Source organism: Sorex fumeus, unplaced genomic scaffold, assembly GCF_029834395.1.
Source record: "Sorex fumeus unplaced genomic scaffold, SorFum_2.1 ptg000029l, whole genome shotgun sequence".
Lineage (NCBI taxonomy): Eukaryota > Metazoa > Chordata > Mammalia > Eulipotyphla > Soricidae > Sorex > Sorex fumeus.
In genome coordinates this window covers 10,756,840-10,776,619 of record NW_026606086.1, presented here as the reverse complement: position 1 = coordinate 10,776,619, position 19,780 = coordinate 10,756,840, and the positions used below count along the sequence as shown (strand labels likewise).

Below are 19,780 nucleotides of genomic sequence, written 5' to 3'. Positions count from 1 at the left end.
AGTGAGAGAAATATTCCAGAGTTCCAACCTTCATCAACAATCGAGAATCAGGAATGCTGTCTCGTTTGCCAAGGCATCGAAAATCAGATGGGCTGGACACGTAATGAAATTTGGAGATGACCACTGGACTAGAGCCATTACTGACTAGATTCCACGGGACGTCAAAAGATTGTGCGGCTGCCCACCTATAAGATGGTCAAGACCCTGAATGATTGGTTTGAGGCTGTTTGTGTTCCCAGTACAAGCAGATGCCATTGGACTACACTAGCACGCGACAGGGACAAATGGAGACGTTACTGGCACCTGCTCAAGCAAATGGATGAGTAACGGGATGTCAAGTGATCAAGTGATGCCTCAATACAAAATAAAATCTTAAGATAAACAATTACAAATATAGTATGTGAATTTAATGAATGTAATAAATCATTGAAATATTAAAGAGTTTCCATGATACAAAATATTAATTAATGACTATTTTAGTTTTTCATTCAATCCATTGGTAATTTTTATAGGTGATATTTTAAGGGGATGTTTTAAAAATCTTTAGCAGCATGTTTCTGAAATCTATGTAGAAATGGCTACAAGATTTTTCACACATAGGAACTGGAGCAATAGCACAGTGGGTAGGACATTTGCCTTGCAAGCGGCTGACCAAGTTCGATTTCCAGTATCCCATATGATCCCCTGAGAACTGCCAGAAGTAATTCCTGAGTGCATGAGCCAGGAGTAACCCCTGTGTGACTCAAAAAGTGAAAAAAAGGATTCTTCACATGTAGAAATTTATAAAACAATACATGATTTATACTAAATAATCATAATTAAACTGGATTAATTTGTGAATAAAATCAACTTTCCCTCTCTTTTAAACTGGTAACACAGTAAACTCCTGGAATAATCGAGATTAAAATCTCAGTTCTAATGCTTTTGAGGGAGATGGAAAGATCAAGCCACATCCAGCTGTAATCATGACTCAGTCCTGGGTCCGTGCTCGGGCATCACCCTTAGCAGGGCATGAGGCACCACATATAGTTCTGGATCAAACCCAGGTTTACTGTATGCAAAGCAAGCACTTTACCTGTTGTATTATATTTTTAACCACTTAGTTCTAATATTTAATTGAATAAATTTATTTAATTAAATAAATTAATTTAACTGTTTAATTTAACTATGAATAATGTCCCAACGTTGTGCATGTTATATCATTGTAAAAATTATAACTTTTAAACATCATTCTCATTCTAAAATAGGCATTTGAAATACCTCATTATCTTCATATATCAAAATTCATTAAGTTTACAAATCCTAAGGAAAATTCAAAGTTAAGAACCATGTTAATTTGGTCAAATCTGAGAGGATATGGTTCTAACAGCAAGCTTTATAATATTTAAGGAAGCAGTGTGGTTTAAACAAACCTGTTACTTTAAAATGAGTAAGGCACGGGTAATAGCATGTTAGAAGCCTGCTGTTCTGTTAGCAGTGATTATTCAAGTGTTCAATCATACTATTCAATAGTCTACCTATAAGAGAAATACCTTTATTATTTAGCCTCATGCAATATGATATTATTTTATTTCAATGTATTTAAAACAGTCAATTTATGCTTTATGGGAAATATGATGATCCATTTCAATGCCCCTCTTTTTATTTCTATGTTAGATGTACTCCATTGTCCTATCAATTATATTTTAGAAAGTCACTAGGTTTATGAACCATGGTGCTCATTATAATTGCCATCGTATCTAGTGGGGAAATTTTCAGTGTTTTTTGACTAATAGCTGGTAATTTTCTAATGCAAGTTATTATTCTGCTCAATGTAACAGATGATACTTTCCATAGTTACTGAGTTGGCACTGCTTTAAAACTGACTGCTTGAATGTTGCCTTCATAATGAATATATCAGTGATTTTAATTTGCTGTTGCTCAATCTCATAAAATATCTAGAAGACACTGGAAGATTAAGTTTGATTCTGTTTGGTGTATCCTTGAAGATTCATTGATTTTTCAAAAATTAATTTAAGCCAAGCTAGATATTTAGAGACCATGCATGATTAAAGGTCTGTTTTAAATAACTGGAAGTGTATAGTAATAAATAAAAGTTCAATAACTAAATTGCATACCCAAAAAAGGCTTTAGAAAGATAGGATTCTACATAGCACAGTTTTGTCCAACAAAGTGAATCTCCTCTGGTTTCTTAATAGTTTCCTGAAGCTGGAATATCCCCAATAACTGCTATGTTATTGAGATGGCTTACCTTTCTAGCCTCTGAAACAGAAAAGAGTTTAACCTGAGAGATATTTTGACTTTTTGACTGAAAATTGAAGTGAGAAATAAAAATCTTCAATTGTGTCCTGGAATATAGTAAATAAAAAAAACAATGTGGATACATAGTTGTACCTATATAATTGGGCTGGAGTGATAGCACAGCGGGTAATGTATTTGCCTTGCAAGCAGCCCACCAGGGTTTGAATCCTCCATCCCTCTTGAAGAGCCCAGCAAGCTTCTGAGAGTATCCCCTCTAATGGTAGAGCCTGGCAAGCTCCCCGTGGCATATTTGATATGCCAAAAACAGTAACAAGTCTCACAATGGAGACATTACTGGTGCCCGCTCAAGCAAATAGATGAAAAACAGGAAGACAGTGCAGTGCTGCAGTGCTACCTATATTATTAAAGGCGGTTGGGGGTGGAGATCTCAGTGGCTAAATGAATAAATAACATAGCTAACTTTCACTAAAATTGAAGTAGACATAGCAAATACAAGTCATTGGAAAGCACTGATTTGGGATTCCATCTAAAGTGAATCGCGATGACTGTGTTAGTGTCCTCGGACACTGGGTAAAGGCAGAGTTCTTGAGTGGGGTCAAAACTGGTGCTCATCTAAAAATAAAAGCAAAGAAAGTCTCTTTCTAAGCTGCTGACATAGCTGTGTACAACTATGGACAATTCTAGTGCTTGGAACAGGCTAGAAAATTTCTAACTGAATTGTAGCTATGTAGCTTTTCAAAAATATAGTCATTGTACATCTTGTTACTAAGGACAGAGAGTCATATGCATCCTCTGGAACACAAATGCAAAACTTAAGAATAAATGCTAATAAATAAAGGACTAAATGCAAATCTTAAAAATACTGATTCATATGCAATAAGTGAAAATTTGGGGGTTTTAAAACTGTCTGAAATTAAGGGTGACTCTGAAGTTAAATTATATTAAGTAACAGAAGAAATCAAAGTGATTTGGAAGAAAGAATTTCTATGATCTGTCTTCTGAGTATAAAATATTACCGTCTCTTAGACATCAGTGTGTATGTATGCATGCTTCTGTGTATGTGCGTAAAGATGAATGTATTATATAATTTATCAGATGATTCAAAGCCTATATGGTATCCCAGATTGCTGTGGGTGATACTCAAGTTTCCTTTCTCTATTTATCATTTATTACTAGGTCTGGAGTGATAACAGAGCGGGTAGGGAGTTTGCCTTGCACGCAGCCAATGGGGCCAACCCATGTTCCATTCTTCCGCACCTCTCGGAGAGCCCAGCAAGCTACCGAGAGTATCTCACCAGCACGCCAAAGCCTGGCAAGCTACCCGTGACATATTCAATATGCCAAACACACTAACAAGTCTCGCAATGGAGACCTTACTGGGCCTGCTCGAGAAAACTGATGAACAATGGGAGGACAGTGCTCCAGTGCTACATTACTAGGTCAAGAAATACTAAGCTACAAGATCAGGCTAGAATGGAAAACGGAAAAGTTGTGAAACTTTAATTCTCTAATTTTAGTACCTTAAAATAAGTAATCAATTGTACTAATCCTTCTGGAGAATTTTATGAATTTTTCCCTCTGTATATACAAATAGAGTCTAGCAAAATATATGTGTGATCCACCAAAAGGAAGTGGAGCTGAGAGGCCTGGTGGTGGCTCAGTTACTAAATCAATCACCTTCTTTGCATCAAGCTACTAATTTAATCTCTGGTGCTGCCCACATTTTCCAGACACAATCCTGGTTGCTCTCTCCTTGGATCCCATGTGCCAAACACAGAGTTTGTGATGTCTCATACACAGACAGACAGTTGTGGACACTGCATTTGCGATGCACAAGCCCCACTGAGCACAGCCACTAAATCACATAAGAACACCACACTGAAATGGGAACCATCATTGAGTGTTACAATCAGAATGAGCATGAATACCACATCTAGAGGAGTGTGAATCCTGGCAAGCATATGAAAAAGGCCCCAAAGAAATTCATCCAGCTTTCCACCCTCAGTACTGCAGTCTAGTGTTTGAGCACCATAACCAGATGTGTGACAACTGGTCCCAGCAACAACAGGAAGTGAGGGGGTTAAAATTAAAGATTAATTTTCAAAACTACAGAGTTTATAAATGTAATTAAATGTTAAATTGTAGTTAGTAAGGTTGACCTTCCAGTCACAGATCTGCTGCCAATTTAGTTTCCAAGCACAAAAGCCCATGTTATTGTATTATATCCACACATTGAAGGTGTCATCCGGTGGTTAGTGTCTGGGGCTAGTACAAATATGTATCCCTTGACTTTCTAAATAGAAATATAGCATCTTATTACTGAATAATTCCAAAAGAAGTCTAGTGAAACATTCATCTGACCCTAGATAAGAGAAGTGATTATGAATGGAAGGTCATTTAAAAAAGCAGTTCTTGGTTTTTGTTTGAACTTTGATTTTCACAGAAAGCTACTATCTTGAGAAATCATTTCTATACCTTTCCATTGGATTAAAGAAATATGATGATCTTACTGTTGTCCCATTTCCCTAACAGAGAGATTCTGTGTCTAAACCAATATTTGATAGTACTCTGCCATGTTGAAGGAATGTTCAGACAACATACTGAGAGCATCAGGTATAATTAGGAGACTGTGAACAGGTTGGGTCCCCTCGTGTGAACTCTTTCAGCGCTTATAAAATTACCTGTGGCATGACTGAGTCTTACATAAGAAATGACAAGTTTGGAAGTTTGGAGAGATAGTATGCAAGGCACTAGGCCAAGCTAGGTTTGTTCCCTGGCACTGCATATGGTTGTCAAACCCCACCAGGAGTCATCCTTGAATGTAGAGACAGAAATAATCCCTGAACATTGCCACGTGTGCCCCTTCCCTGCCTTAAAACAAAACAAAACCAAAAAACGCCAATATTTATTCAATCTTTGATAGATTAAACAATTCAATTACCTTTATTACTTACTTTTATAAAAAAACTGGTGTTGCATGAATATTCTTTCAGTTGGAGGCACAGAGACAAGACATGTGAGAGGAACGTAGAGAGCACAGAGGGCCAAGGCATCAATCTGGCTCGAGGCAAAGAGCGACTGCCAGAGGCCTCCTTTTATTCTATTTTTTATCAGTTACATCCTAATGACTTCACCACAAAGAAAGACTCACTAATGAGAGTACAAATAGTTATAGGATGAGCATTAGTCAAGAGAACATCATTGTCCTGTCAAAGCTACGCTGTCAAAGCTATGTTGTTATGATTAAAACATCAGAAGAAGATATGGAACTGGATGTGCAGGCTCTACAGATTACGTCCCCCACAGTCTTGTGCTTGGTTATACATAGGGCAAAGAGAAGGCTCATACTGATACTTGAAGGTCAAACTAGATCAAGGATGAGTAAGAGAGGGGGAAACTACTGCCTTGTAATGCCAAGATAATGTATGACCAGACGGATATATGAGAGCATGTTGTACTTCTCCAGATCATCCAGAATCACAAGTTTTAGCTTGCCCTCTTAATGTAAAAGTGGGACCTCATTTCTGCTTCCTGCTAGCAGGGCAGCCTCCAGGGTCTTGTCCTAATGTTCTGGCATAGCACCAAAATATCAGGTACAAAATTAAAAGGTCATTCAATCATTAGTCACAAAAGTTTAAGTTTCTTTCCTAAAGAAGTGATAATCCGGCTGAGATAAAATCTTTAATTCAGTGTGAATTTATAAATAGGTAAGTCTAAAGTGACATTTTAATATGATAAAGGATAAATGTGTATCTTAAATAATTATAGTAATATTTTGATAGATTTATTCAAATTAGAGGAAAAAAGAATTTACAAAAAAAAAATAGGGACCAAAGCAATAGGACAGAGAGTAGAACTCTTGCTTTATACTTAATGCCAGGAGCAATTTCTGAATGCAGAACCAAGAGAAAACCTTGAACATTTATGGGTGTGGCCCCCAAGCCAAAACCAACCAAACCAAAAAACTTAATAAATAAAAATAAACAAGGGAAAGAATGTGGCATCATGACAAATTTATAGCCAAAGTAAGTAAAACCCCTCCTTTTATTTCATGTAGCACCTTCATGACTGTAAGTTGTGGGTTTTGTGACTAAAATCTTTAGGCTTTCAGAGTCAGAGTGTAGGCTACCTCTCCTAATTTCCTGGTACTTCCAGAAGCACTGGCAGGCACACACATGCCCAAAAGCCGCCATCCAGTTAAAAATTTAACTCCAGCTGTATCACCATATTAAAAATTCAAAATATTCTAGAGTGACATCTCAAACGCTACAACATTGATAAACCAGGATTATCACACCAGGTTGGATGGAATATAATGTAGAAGGCAACCAATCTCAACAAACTACACAGAAGGCTTAACCTATCATAATATCTTATAGATGGACTTAATGATTCCATGGTGAGATACAACAATCTTCACTAACATTCTTCTAAGGAAACATTTTTTTATCATTCTGTCAACAAGTTTATAACGAGCAATATAAAATAAATTGTCGAGGACCTGCTATGGAGGCAGGCTTTAGGGGTGGTTGGGAAAATTGGAGACAACTGTGGAGGAAAGGTGTAATGGTGGTGGCACTGGTGTTGGAATAGTGAATGTCTGTAACAAATCATCATGAACAACTTTGCAACCCATAGTATTTATATAAAGTGTAAGGGAAAAAATAAAATTTAGTTTAAAAATGAAGCGTAATAAGGGAATAACAATAGACAAAAAGCAAAAGAATCATGGTCTACAAAATTTAGCATGGCAGTGAGAGGGGTTTGGGGGATTCGGGGATGATTGTGAGGATTACAGGATTACATTGAGACAATGGTGGAGTGAAATGAAAACATTCTGGTGGGGAATGGAGGGGTGTAGTGTTGGAATCTTGTATGCATGAAATGCTATCATAGACAGTAATGCAAATTACTCTAACTAAAATAAAATTTAAAAGATAAAAAATAAATTAGTCCTTAAAAGAAGCTGTGTTTCTAATTTATGGACAAAATAGGAAAAATGAAACCAAAGAAATCTCCTATCAGAGAAATTCTCTGAATATCAAAAGAGATTAAGAGTTCTTGAACTTAAAAATAACCTTAATGTCCATGTTGGATAGATAATTTTAGGATTTTTTACACATCGAGAGCAAAAGAGAGGAAGAGGATATGAAGAGAGTGAATGCCTAATCCTTATAGGTAAATACAGAGAAGCATGTCAGGATGATGAAAGAAATATCAAAAATATATATTATACTTACAATATTTATTTATGTGTGATATAACAGGTCATTTTTTAAATGATAAAAATGTCACTATTTTAAATCTACATAAACTTATTCATAGAAGAATTATATAAAGCATTGGCCTATAGTTCACTTACTTACAGTCACCATTTGAATTTGATCCTACTAATAATTGTGCAATCTTGAAAACAGGACTTTGACCATTGTACCTCCTTGAAAACTAAGTGCAACCAGAAATTTCCTTTTCTATTTGTCATCCTTCTGTTTTTTTCCCCCAAAATTAACTCTTGATTTTCCTCTCTTTCCATTTGTTCCTTGCCTTTTACAGATGCACTTCTTCTTTGACAGGTGCAGTAATCCTGGGAACAGTTGTTGGGGGGAAAAGCCAACAGTTCCTGGAGCTAATCTAGAGCTAGTGTAGAACCATGAACAGGAGATAAACTTTCCTGACTGGGAGAGGAAATGAGGTTTTTGACAATTACCCTGCAAAGATTTTGAACTGTTATGAAAGAACGGGAGCAAAGATGAGCATCTCTCCTAAACTACCTGTCTCTCTCTATCCCCATCACTGTCTGATACATTTCTCAGAATTCTGGAAAAGAAAATGCTTGTACCTTTAGCGCAATAAGAAAAAAAATTGTTCAAAAACCATATATGTGATATATATGTATACTGATATATACTTTAATATATGTCAATACAATAATATATTAAAGTATATATGCCTTGAAATATTCTTCATCAGGAAACAATCGGATTCTGGCTACAAATGTTTATAAAGGAGTAATTAAAGTCATATGGAATCAGAGAGGCATTATTATTATTATTATTATTATTATTTAAAAGATTTTCATGAACCGGAAATAAGACACCTAGCTCTACACAGCCAACCAACAGAGCATACTGATGTTGCAACTGGTATGACTCACCACATTATTTTCAAGCACTACTTTAAGGAATTGCACAAAGAGAATAAGAAATGAGATACCAATATCACCCAGTTCATTATTTGCTTCAGAGTACATAGACTATTCTTTTATTGACATTTAGGAAGGGCAGAAGTGTGGATGTGGTTTAGCTCTGAATTCCTAAGAGAGGATCTGAACTGATTAGAAGCAAAGTGCTCAGTGGCACTAATATGAAGGAGTAACGGCTCCCTATTTTGAAAAGTCTGCATTGGTCTTAGCTTTCCAACATTATAGTAGTCACGTTATTTAAGAGAAATATGGTAATACTGCATTTATTTAAAATGCTTTTAAAAAATGTCAAAAGTCAAATTTTTCTGAAACAGGTTGTGAGTAAAGGCTTATATTTAAAATATGGCCTCAGATTCTTCAAGAAGAAATAATTAAAATCAATTTGCTTAATAACTGGAAATCATCACCCTTTTCTTACATACTCATAGTTCAAAAATCCCTTGGGAAGTCTTTGAAATAGACAATATCTGGAAAATGATGTGAAAGGGATATATTACAAATGCAAAGATATTCCCTGTTTGAATCAGCATTTCAAAAGCATGCAATTAAGAAAAGCATTGACATAGATTAGGTTTGTGCTTTGTTGCTTTGACAGTGATAAAAGTCCATATTGAGTAACAAATTAGGAAAGCAAATTAGTGTGAAACTATCATAGCTGCAGGTGTTGCAGGAACTATACAGTCATAAAGTCATATACGTACACAGATCATAGCATAAACATTTTTCTTAAATTATAATCATCTGTACTATAATCTAAGATAGCCATTTTTATTTCATCAAGTTATAATTAACTTAGTAAACGCAAAGAGAGACAATATTGTGGGAAGAAGAGAGTATTCTATTTGTTATCTAAATGTTCTATAAATAGTCCATGATGGTCATTTATCACAACTGTTTTATAACATTTAAATCATTGTTACATAATAATGAGAATAAGAAATAATTTTCACATGTGTATTTTGAAATACATAGACTTAAAACTTATGTCTAACATTTTTTAAACATTTTTTTTATTTGGACTGGAGCAATAGCACCGCGGGTATGGCTTTGCACGCAGCCGACCTGGCCAATTCCTCTGCCCCACTCAGAGAGCCCAGCAAGCTACCGAGAGTATCTTGCCCGCACGGCAAAGCCTGGCAAGCTCCCCGTGGCGTATTCGATATGCCAAACACAGTAACAACAAGTCTCACAATGTTGCTGGGCCCACTAGAACAAATCGGTAAACAACGGGAGGACAGTGCTGCAGTGCTTTTTATTTGGGAAAATAAAAATTACTGTTATTTTCTTAGAAATTTAAACTTGAAGTCCAAAACTTTCACTTATTTTTAATTTAAAATAAGTAACATGTGGAAGTACATATGTAACAAGAAATGCATTTAAAAGAATAATATGATAACTGAAATTATTTCTTTGCCTATAAAAATAAATCCAAATTTTACATCACTTATACAGAAACACTATAACAATTTTATTTCAAGTAGGCTGTTAACCTTGCAGTTTGGGTGACTTGTGTTTAATCCCAGCCCTCCATATGGTCCCCTGAACCCCACCCGGAATGATTTTTTTAACACAAAATCAGCACCGCCAGGTGTGGCTCATTACAAAACAAACAAACAAAACTTAATATCAATATATCTATACAAGTGTTTTTATATCTATAAAGAATATTGGTCCACAAATTATACTCCAAAAATCAATTAAATTTATTTGAAATATCCTTTACAAAACCGCTATCTAGAAATAGTGTTAGGTAGTTCATTAGTAGAATAAACAATAGTATATAAAGGTTTTGAAATATTTATTCCACTTAGAAAATGAAGTGGAAGGTTTTTCAAGTAATTTTTATATGGTAAAAGAAAGTTAAAATATCCCATTAATCACTCGTATGACAAAGTGATTAAGATCCCAAACTCTGGAATTAAACTGTGTTTGGATGCTGACATTTTTACTTACAAGGATTTTATTTGCTCGAGTAAAGTAAAGGCTCTCCCGTTGATCATCGATTTGCTCGAGCGGGCCCAGTAACGTCTCCATTGGAGACTTTGTTGTTACAGTGTCTGGCATATCGAATACTCTCGGTAGCTTGCTGGGCTCTCCAAGAGGGGCGGAGGAATTGAACTCTGGTAGGCCATGTTGGCTGCGTGCAAGGCAAACGCCCTACCCGCTGTGCTATTGCTCCAGCCCAGGATGACCGAGCAGACTAAGGTGCTGCGTTCAGGTTGCAGTCTCCCCTGGAGGCGTGGGCTCGTATCCCACTTCTGACAAAGGAGAAAGAAATAAGCTACAAGGATTTTGTAAAGAGAAAATTTGGAGGAGTAGGGAGGGAGAAGGCCACATTCATTGGTGCTCATAAATGATTCCTGGCTCTGTGTTCTTGGGGATGTGGGGTGGGGGGAGAGGGTCAGCAGTAGGGTGGGAAGGGGAGAGGCATACTCAGCTTCAGGGTTTGAACTGTGGTCTGTGGCATTGAAGGAAAGAACCTTAGACCCTGAACTATCTCTCTGACCCCAAAAGAAAATTTTAAATTGCCTCATACACAGGTTTCAACATTTACAATATGGAGATAAATACAGTACTTACCTCGCAAGGCCACAGAAAAGATGAAATAAATCATTATATATTAAGCAACTTTATCATACCTGCTATAATATAAGTATTTGCTGACTATGTACATATAATGTAAAATTGTGTATGTGTTAATCCAGAAATACACAATACAAGCTTATTTATTCAATATGAACATCACTATATAGGCAAACAATCAGGACAATGCTTATAAAAACAGAAGCAATATTGTTACTAATGTCTAAAGATGGGCATTAAAGACAATCTTTTGCTCTTGAGTACTTTACATCAAGAATATATTCATATATTATTTTGTAGGTAAATTTTAAGTATTTTCTACTCTCATTAAAGGTATATATAAAAACAATGAGAGGAGACTGAAATCATTAACATATTGCTATAGGAAAATATTCAAGCACACATCACCAAGTGTAAAGAGAGAAACATAATAGTCATTGTATTATGTGAACTGTTAATGTAACTTAATCACTTAACTTTCAATGCACGTTAATGTAAAATTCTTTTATTTAATCCGTGTATGGAATGATAGTTCTAATGACTAATTTAGTGAGTAAAGTATACATACAAACACAAATAAACTATAAAATCTACTTTATTGTGAATGAAAGAAAGCAACTGTGGGACTAACTAATTACCCCATTATGCAACATTCTGCATCCAAAATACATAGGCTGAGAACTCAGCCAATGTCGAATTAAATGATTGAGAAAGGTTATGAATGTACTTACCCACCAAATGCCTGTAGTGCAGCGAATTTGGAAGCATCCAAATCATTGCCACTTACTATTCGTGCCTTAAGTGAGAAAGAAGAAACAAAACAAAACAAATAAGTTTTTTTAGCATACCATAGTTGTGTTTATCTGTAACACAGGTCAACTGCACTAGACACGTAACACCTACAAGGACAGATGCTAAGCAGGGTCAGCTCCAAGTCAAAGCTGTTATGTTTTTGTGCGTGGAAGTTTTGATATCAGCTGTCAGCATTGAAACAAAAGCACTGGCAAAAATTCGGAAAGTATAGCAGACTCCAAATTCTATTTTGCCCTTAAAATTGTGTATGTGCAGTGAAGATCATGAATTAGTCAGGAGATGATGATTGGCCAGACTTAAGAACAGATGCTGAGCTTGACAGTAGCAGACCCCCTAGGTTGGCAACTATAAGCTAAAGAGAGCACAGCTGGGAAGGTGTGACCCCTTCGTAAATGCAACATACAGGGCACACCAAAGGACAACCAAAGGATGGGTAGCTAGCATAACATGCACATTTCACAACTGAAGCAGAAGAACCAAAACAGGTCTAACATGTCACAAACAAACATGTACAAAAGACAAGGTCCCTCAGGAGGGAAGAAAAAAGTAGGATTTAAAACCTTTTCATCCATAGCATTGTTGTCTGAAAGAGAATCAGGAAAAGAAGGAGTAAAGGTTAGATGGAGCACTTGGCAAACATTTCATCCTATACACACATAGTGCTATAGTTACATTGCTTAAAAATCATAAGAATACAATTTCAAGTCCCAAAAGCAAAAAGAAAAAAAATAATGGTTGCTATTTCACATTAATTTAAGATCTGGAAAGTGTTCCAGAATGTTTCTAAAGTATAAATGGATGATTACAGAACTTAATGAAAGGTAATGTGCCATTTAAAGAAAAGAGTATAATTCAGAAGTCTTGGGCTGCAGCTGGATTTGTTCACTTGTCAAACTTAATGGGCAAACTATAAGACCCTTGTCCAGAGTACGCCCAATTCTGACCATCCATTGAGTAAAGATAGTCTTATTAAAGTCAATTATTTTTCATCACAGAGCATGGCCCAAAAATTAAACAAAAATTTTTAAGTCCACAACTTGAGCTACTAAGTCTGGTTAGAATAGTTTGACTTTTCACTTATAAGTGCACTCAGTGTTTATGCAACAAATAGGTTTTTTATCAATCACTAACAAGTTATTTCCCTCATTTTGGCATCTTTATTTTGATCTGCTATGTTCTTCTCCTCGAAATTTCAAAAATATAGCTGTAATCCACTACTCTCCTTTGTGAAATTCACCAGTTTACCCCTCCACAGACACATGCATGAGAGAAAATGAGATTCATATGTACTACAGATTCACAGTTCATTAGTCTTTCTTTTTTGGGGGCAGGGGGTTACACTGAGCGATGCTCAGGTGTTACTCCTGGCTCTGCACTCAGGAATTACTCCTGGCGGTGCTTGGGGCCCATATAGGATGCTGGGAATTGAATCTGGGTTGGCCGCGTACAAGGCAGACACCCTATCTGCTGTGCTATTGCTCCAGCTGCCCAGTTCATTAGTCTTTATTCACACCCTACACTGGCCACTATTAAACTCCTACCATCTAAGGTTAATGTCGTGCTCTTGAAATCTGAGTGCACTTGCACTGTTAGTGTTTTATCCCGAAAGCAAGCGGCCTCGACATCTAACTAATTCTCAATCTCTGAAACTCATTGCAAAGTACAGTGATCTCTGTACTTTGTGCTTAAGGCACTGCAGAATCTTCTTAACTAATTCTCATCCTTTGCCACTTTCTTATCTCTGACTTCCTTAAACATAAATTCCTTGAGAAAAATCAAATTTAATGTTTTTATTCTGTATTCTGATAAAATAAACGTATTACTCGATTCCTAAAAAATAATAAATGACCCATAAATATTTGCTGAACATTGAATAAATGACCAAAAGTAAGCTAAATAACTTCATATGATTATCTAAAAGATTGGGAAGAAAAGAATTATCATTTAATTATTTTTTACAGAAGATGAATCATTTTCTCACAGATAAATTTAATAGATAAATTTATTACAACTTTGAATCATCCTAAATTTATATTTAACTGCATTAATAAGTGAAACATAAAACTTTTTATAGAACAATTATGAGGGTCTTGAGAAACATTACAGTGAGTGAGGCATTTGTCTGCCTTGCATGCATCTGACCTAGGTCAATCACTGGCACCCCATATGGTTCCCCAAGCCCTAACAGGAATTATCCCTGAGTACAGATGTACAGAGAGCCAAGAATAAGCCTTGAAAACTACCAGATGTGGCCCCAAATCCAATACATACGTGTGTGTGTGTGTGTGTGTCTGTGTGTGTGTGTGTGTGTGTGTGTAAGAAGGATAAAGAGAAAGACACAAAATAGTTATCCGGCTAGTATAAACAGGTAATAAAACTGAAATAGCTAAAATATGGTTTGGGCAAAATAAGCATTGAAGATTAATGACATTTAAAATATAACTAGTCTATATACTAAAAAAATATAACTAGTCTATATGTCCTTAAAAATTTATGAATAGGAAAGGACACACAGATGTTAAAAAGAGAAGTATCACCCAATAAATAATGCTATACCATAAGTTTTTATATTTGTTTGTATCTTATGTTTATATGAAACCCATAAAATTTCATGTGTATAAAAGAAATGTGTATTAATTTAAATAAAAATCAAACAAACTGATTTTTATACACCTAAGGAATATGATATATCCAAATATAGAAGTAAAAGAAGATACTACAAAGAAGTCTGATAACTTTCTATGCTCATTCATAGTAATTTTGAGCATAAATATAATTTAAAAGAAAACTGGGGCCAGAGAGATAGTTCAGTGGGTAGGGCATCTGCCTTGCAGTGGCCAACTCAGATTCCATCCTTGGTACCCCAAAAGGTCCGAAGAACCACACCAGAAGTTATCCCTAGGCTCAGAGCCAGCAATAAGTTCTGCCAGACTTAGTGCCCAGGATTTGCATCAGAAATTATTGCTGGGGGATCTGGGGAAACTAAGTGGGATTCTGGGGTTCAAACTGGGTGAACTGTGAGCAATACAAGTGCCCTGGGTCCACTGTATTACCTCTCTGATCCCACAAGTACTTTTAAAAGAAAATTAGAATTTTTTTTACTGCAAATATGTTAACTGATGTTAGTATAAACAGAGTTCATATAAAATTAGTTTTAAAACCTCAATAATTGGGGGCTGGAGCAACAATACAGCATTGAGGTCACTTGCCTTGCATTTATATGACCTGGGTTCAATCCCCAGCAGTTCCCAAGCACTGCAAACAGTGATTCCTGCACATAGAGTCAGGAGTCAGCCCTAAGCATCACCAAGTATGGCCCAAAATTTTTTTTAAATTTCTTAAACTCATCAACAAATAACTTAATAGTTGAATAAATAATTGTCCGAGAATATAATTAAGTCACAAATAAGATGTAAAAGTTGTAAATAGCACTGTAGCACTGTCCTCCCATTGTTCATCAATTTGCTTGAGTGGGCACCAGTAATGTCTCCGTTGTGAGACTTGTTGTTACCATTTTTGGCATATCGAATAAGCCATGGGGAGCTTGCCAGCTCTGCCGTGAGAGAGGGTAAATCTCAGTAGCTTGCCAGGCTCTCTGAGAGGGGCAGAGGAATCGAACCCGGGTCAGTCGTGTGCAAGGCAAATACCCTACCTGCTGTGCTATCACTCCAGCCATAAGAAGAAATTATTAAAGCAATAACTAATCATGGTTATAAAATCAAGACGGATTAGATTAGAATAATTACACACATTTTATTTGTATTAAAAATAATTCATGTCTGTGGTGGGTATGTAGAATCAGCTTCAGTGATGGTTGCTGACAATAAAAATTATATGCATTTTTCAGGAAACAGTTCTACTAGCAGTACTCTGTTTTGATGAGGAAATTCCTTTTTGGAAGCAAATGCTAAGGAGGTTATTTCCATTATTTATTGAATTGTGCTTTCTGAAGCATTGTTGACTTCTGTTTTTGTTTTTTTAGGGCCACACACAGAAGTACTCAGGGCTTCTTCCAGGATCTGCATACAGGTATCACTCCTCATAGGGCGTGTGGAACTATATGAGGTGCCGGGATTAAACCTGAGTTGGCCAAATGCAAGGCAAGTGCTTTAACCACAATACTATTTCTTCAGCTGCACCTTCTGAGTTTGAATATGTCTTGAGATTCTAACCCCAGTAGCTAAGGTTGTAGCTTTATCTAAAACTAGAGTTGCTAGAGACATAGTTAATGAAGATGAGACTATACTAAAGAAGTGTGGTCCCTAATACAATACGAATAACATCCTTATAAAGAAAAGAGAGGCTTGAGGACAAGGGCGCATGCAAAAAAAAAAATTATGTGGGGGTCTGGTGCCACCAACAGGTCAACCTGTACCAGCAGGGCAAGTACATCAGCAACCTGATGGTGCCTTCAGGCTTCCTGACACACCAAAATTGCCGCTGTGCCTTTGACCAGACCCCAACAACTTGGACCAAGTTTACCAAAAAAGAAAATAGCCAAAAGTTAGGTATGTGGGAGCCATGCCCACAAACCACCTCTGGCTGAGCTATACAAGCTCATTTATTGGCCTTCTTTCAGAGGCCCATAGATAAATCTCAAGAGACCAAAAGCCACAGTTAATCTTGACCATGCATGACTATACAGACTGGAGTAAATTGGAGAGGGGCCTGTTGGTTGGCCTGTGCCGTCCCAAATAGAGCCCCCAGCATCCACTTGCTTCCACAATCCAAAATTGCCACCATACCTGCAGCCTAACTCCTGAGACAGACCTCACCAAGATATAATCTGCTGAAAATTTGGATATGCGGGTTTTGTGACTGAAATCTTCAGGCTTTCCTGGAGTTGGGGTGGGCTTCTTCCCCCCACTTCCCAATACACAGGAAAGCACTGGCAGTCACCCCCACAAACCAACTCCAACACCACCCTGTAAACTCTACTTCTGGCCTTGCTTCAGAGACACATAAATAAATCTCAAAGAGATCAAAAGCCAGAGATGCAACAGAAAGTCCTGGAAGATACCACAGAGCCAGAGATCTCTCCATGCCCCATACCGAGCCAATTTCACCGGGGCACCCCAGATGGAGCAGGTGCAGTCTCCCCTCCTACTCCAGATGGAATCCTGGTGACCAAGAGCTTCCACAAGCAAGGCCCAGGTAGGTGGGTTCCAGGATTAAATTTTTATGCCACATGGTGGCAGAGGTGCTGGGCTGTCCCTCCCTGGTTTCCTGCCTGCTCATTGGCCCAACTGTCACACCCACAAACGTGCCCCTGAGCGCTATCTTTGCGCACCAACGGCCCTGATCCAGAGATGTCCAACTGAATCCCAAAATGGATTAGTGTCCTATAGAAATGTCTCTGGAACATAACCATTCACAATCTAGGATTCCAGAAGCAGATGGCTGCAGCACCCATGATATTCAAAATGAGCAATGGATAATAAATTATCTAACATCTGCCCTTGGTAGGCAGACTTGAATGTTAGTAGGAAAATTAGAGCAAAACATTAATGCCCAAAAGTAGAGAGAGAGTATTGGGAAAATTGTCTGCCATGGACGCAGGGTGAGGACTGGAATGGTGGGGGTGGATAGGGCCTATACTGGCAACACTGGTGGTGGAAAGTGTGCAATGGTGGAGGAATAGGTGTTCATTCACTGTATGACTGAATTTTGAACATGAAAGCTTTGTAACTTTACCTCACAGTGATTCAGTAAAAAAAAAAAGGAACAAGGAATTCATGCCCAATTCAATCAGCTTAATCAATGGCTGAATAAATAGCAGTATTCCTACATTAAAAAGAAAGAGAAAGAAAGAAAGAGAGAGAGAAAGAAAGAGAGAGAGAAAGAAAGAAAGAAAGAAAGAAAGAAAGAAAGAAAGAAAGAAAGTATGTAAGGAGAGCATTTCTTCTTCCACAACAAAGAGACTACCTACCAGAAGCTAGGACAGAGATAGAACAGACATTGCCCCAGTGATATCTAAGAGTCCATTCTCCTGATGACACACCTTTATAGCTCTCTGCTCAACAGAACTGTGAGACAAAGCAATGCTGTTGCTTAGAGTTGCTCAATTTTTGTTCTTTGTTACATGCTCCTTAACAAATCTATACTATTTTAAATACTGAAAAAAATCTTCATCTTCATGTAAGTAAAGTAAAGTAAAGTAAATTAAAGGCCCTCCCATTGATCATCGATTTGCTCGAGTGGGCCCAGTAACGTCTCCATTGGAGACTTTGTTGTTACTGTGTCTGGCATATCGAATACTCTCGGTAGCTTGCCGGGCTCTCTGAGAGGGGCGGAGGAATCGAACTCGGGTCGGCCATGTTGGCTGCGTACAAGGCAAACGCCCTACCCGCTCTGCAATATTAAAGCATTGGAAAAACACGCATGATCAAGCATAAAAGTAGGGATTAAAAGTGAAGTACTCTAAGGCTAAAGTTCAATAGTATTATAATACAAGAGGTAACATGATTGACTTTCAGGGAGCCAACCTGGTACTGTATGTGCCCTCTGAGCACGCTATGAGTGATCCCAGAGCACAGAACCAGGAGTCATACATGAACACAGTTAGGTATGGCCCATCCTAACCTCCCTCAATTATCTATCTTGATGCAATATTTTGTAACCATTAAAATAGGTTTCAAGATTGTATAAAAAGAGAAATTGTGTGTATGCTCTATATGCATATATGTAGGTGCATAATGTATATATATTCAATTCTCCATGTAGTTGTTATGGTTGGTCAAATTTTAACTAAAGCTTTTTAATTACATTTTGAATATTCTCTAATAATGCTTCATCATACCAATTATAATATGTGTCTGCAAGGTAATTTTGTAGTTCAGTGACTTAATGTCTTTAATATAGGACCATGGTTCATTCATCTATTTATAGTGAAATCCTGTATGAGATTAAAATAAACTTTGAGTGACTTTAACCCTTTACTGTCTCAAAATTCCACATACAAATTATTTAAAAAAATTAAATATAAAATATTTTCTTGATGGGGCCTGGAGCTATATATAATAAAGCATGTAGGGCATTTGCATTGCATGTAGTAGACTGGGAATTGATTTATGGCGTCCCATATGATCTCCTGAACACTCCAGGATTGATTCCTGAGCAAAGAGCCAGGAATCCCTGAGCAAAGAGCCAGGAGTAATCCCTGAGCATTACCTGGATAGACTCAAAAGCAAATACCTCTGAGTCTGAGAGTCATGGACCATTATGTATGACTCTGAATCTAAAACCAATGAAGTGCATTGATACAACTGAAGTTCAGCAGGCTCAGCCTACAGTGTACTTCTCTATATTCTAAAAAAAATATGCTGTTTACGATGCCTGTCCAGGGCTGCAAAAGAGGACAATTATACACGATGACTCTGGGCAGAACTTTAAAGTTGCAATCTGTTTAGAGTTGAATGTGGTAACAGATGCCCCCATCCTCCGTTATCTACAGCATGTGTCATGCCTATGCTCTTGGATTTGCAGTGTCAAATGCCACATTACCCACCTCCTCACCTTCTACCCCAGAGAGTAGTTTCCTTGACTCCCATCCCATGCTAGTTTTCGAGCTTCTCATCATGTTTGATAACAAGGCTTCATCCTGTACAACAGAAAGCCTATCGTTCAAGATCAAGATCAGCACCCAAGATCAAAGCCAGGACCAATACTCTGGAAACTTCAACTCTATCACAAGACAGTTACGTGAGAACTTGGAAGGAAAGGTAGTTGGACTAATTAACGCAGGGATTTTTAAAAGCACAGAACATAATAAAACAGATTAATTCAAACCAACTGATGGATAAACATGAAACTCCAGAACATATTCCTAAAACACAGAGCTAACTCCCTGAAAAACAACCTCAAAGCCAGACTCAGTGAAGCTCAATGAATTTAAGAGAGGTTGAATAAAAAATGAGAATA

At 37.1% G+C, this 19,780-nt stretch overlaps 1 protein-coding gene across 1 annotated transcript in view; it reads right to left on the bottom strand.

Moving 5' to 3' along the window:
- The window catches only part of UNC13C (unc-13 homolog C), a 626,361-nt gene that overhangs the window by 499,698 nt on the left and 106,883 nt on the right, over positions 1-19,780 (bottom strand). The window contains exons 2-3 of the mRNA XM_056115400.1: positions 12,421-12,443; positions 11,779-11,843 (exon numbers count right to left, since the gene is read on the bottom strand). Coding sequence (XP_055971375.1) covers positions 11,779-11,843; positions 12,421-12,443 — 88 coding nt within the window. The remainder of the gene's footprint in view (positions 1-11,778; positions 11,844-12,420; positions 12,444-19,780) is intronic.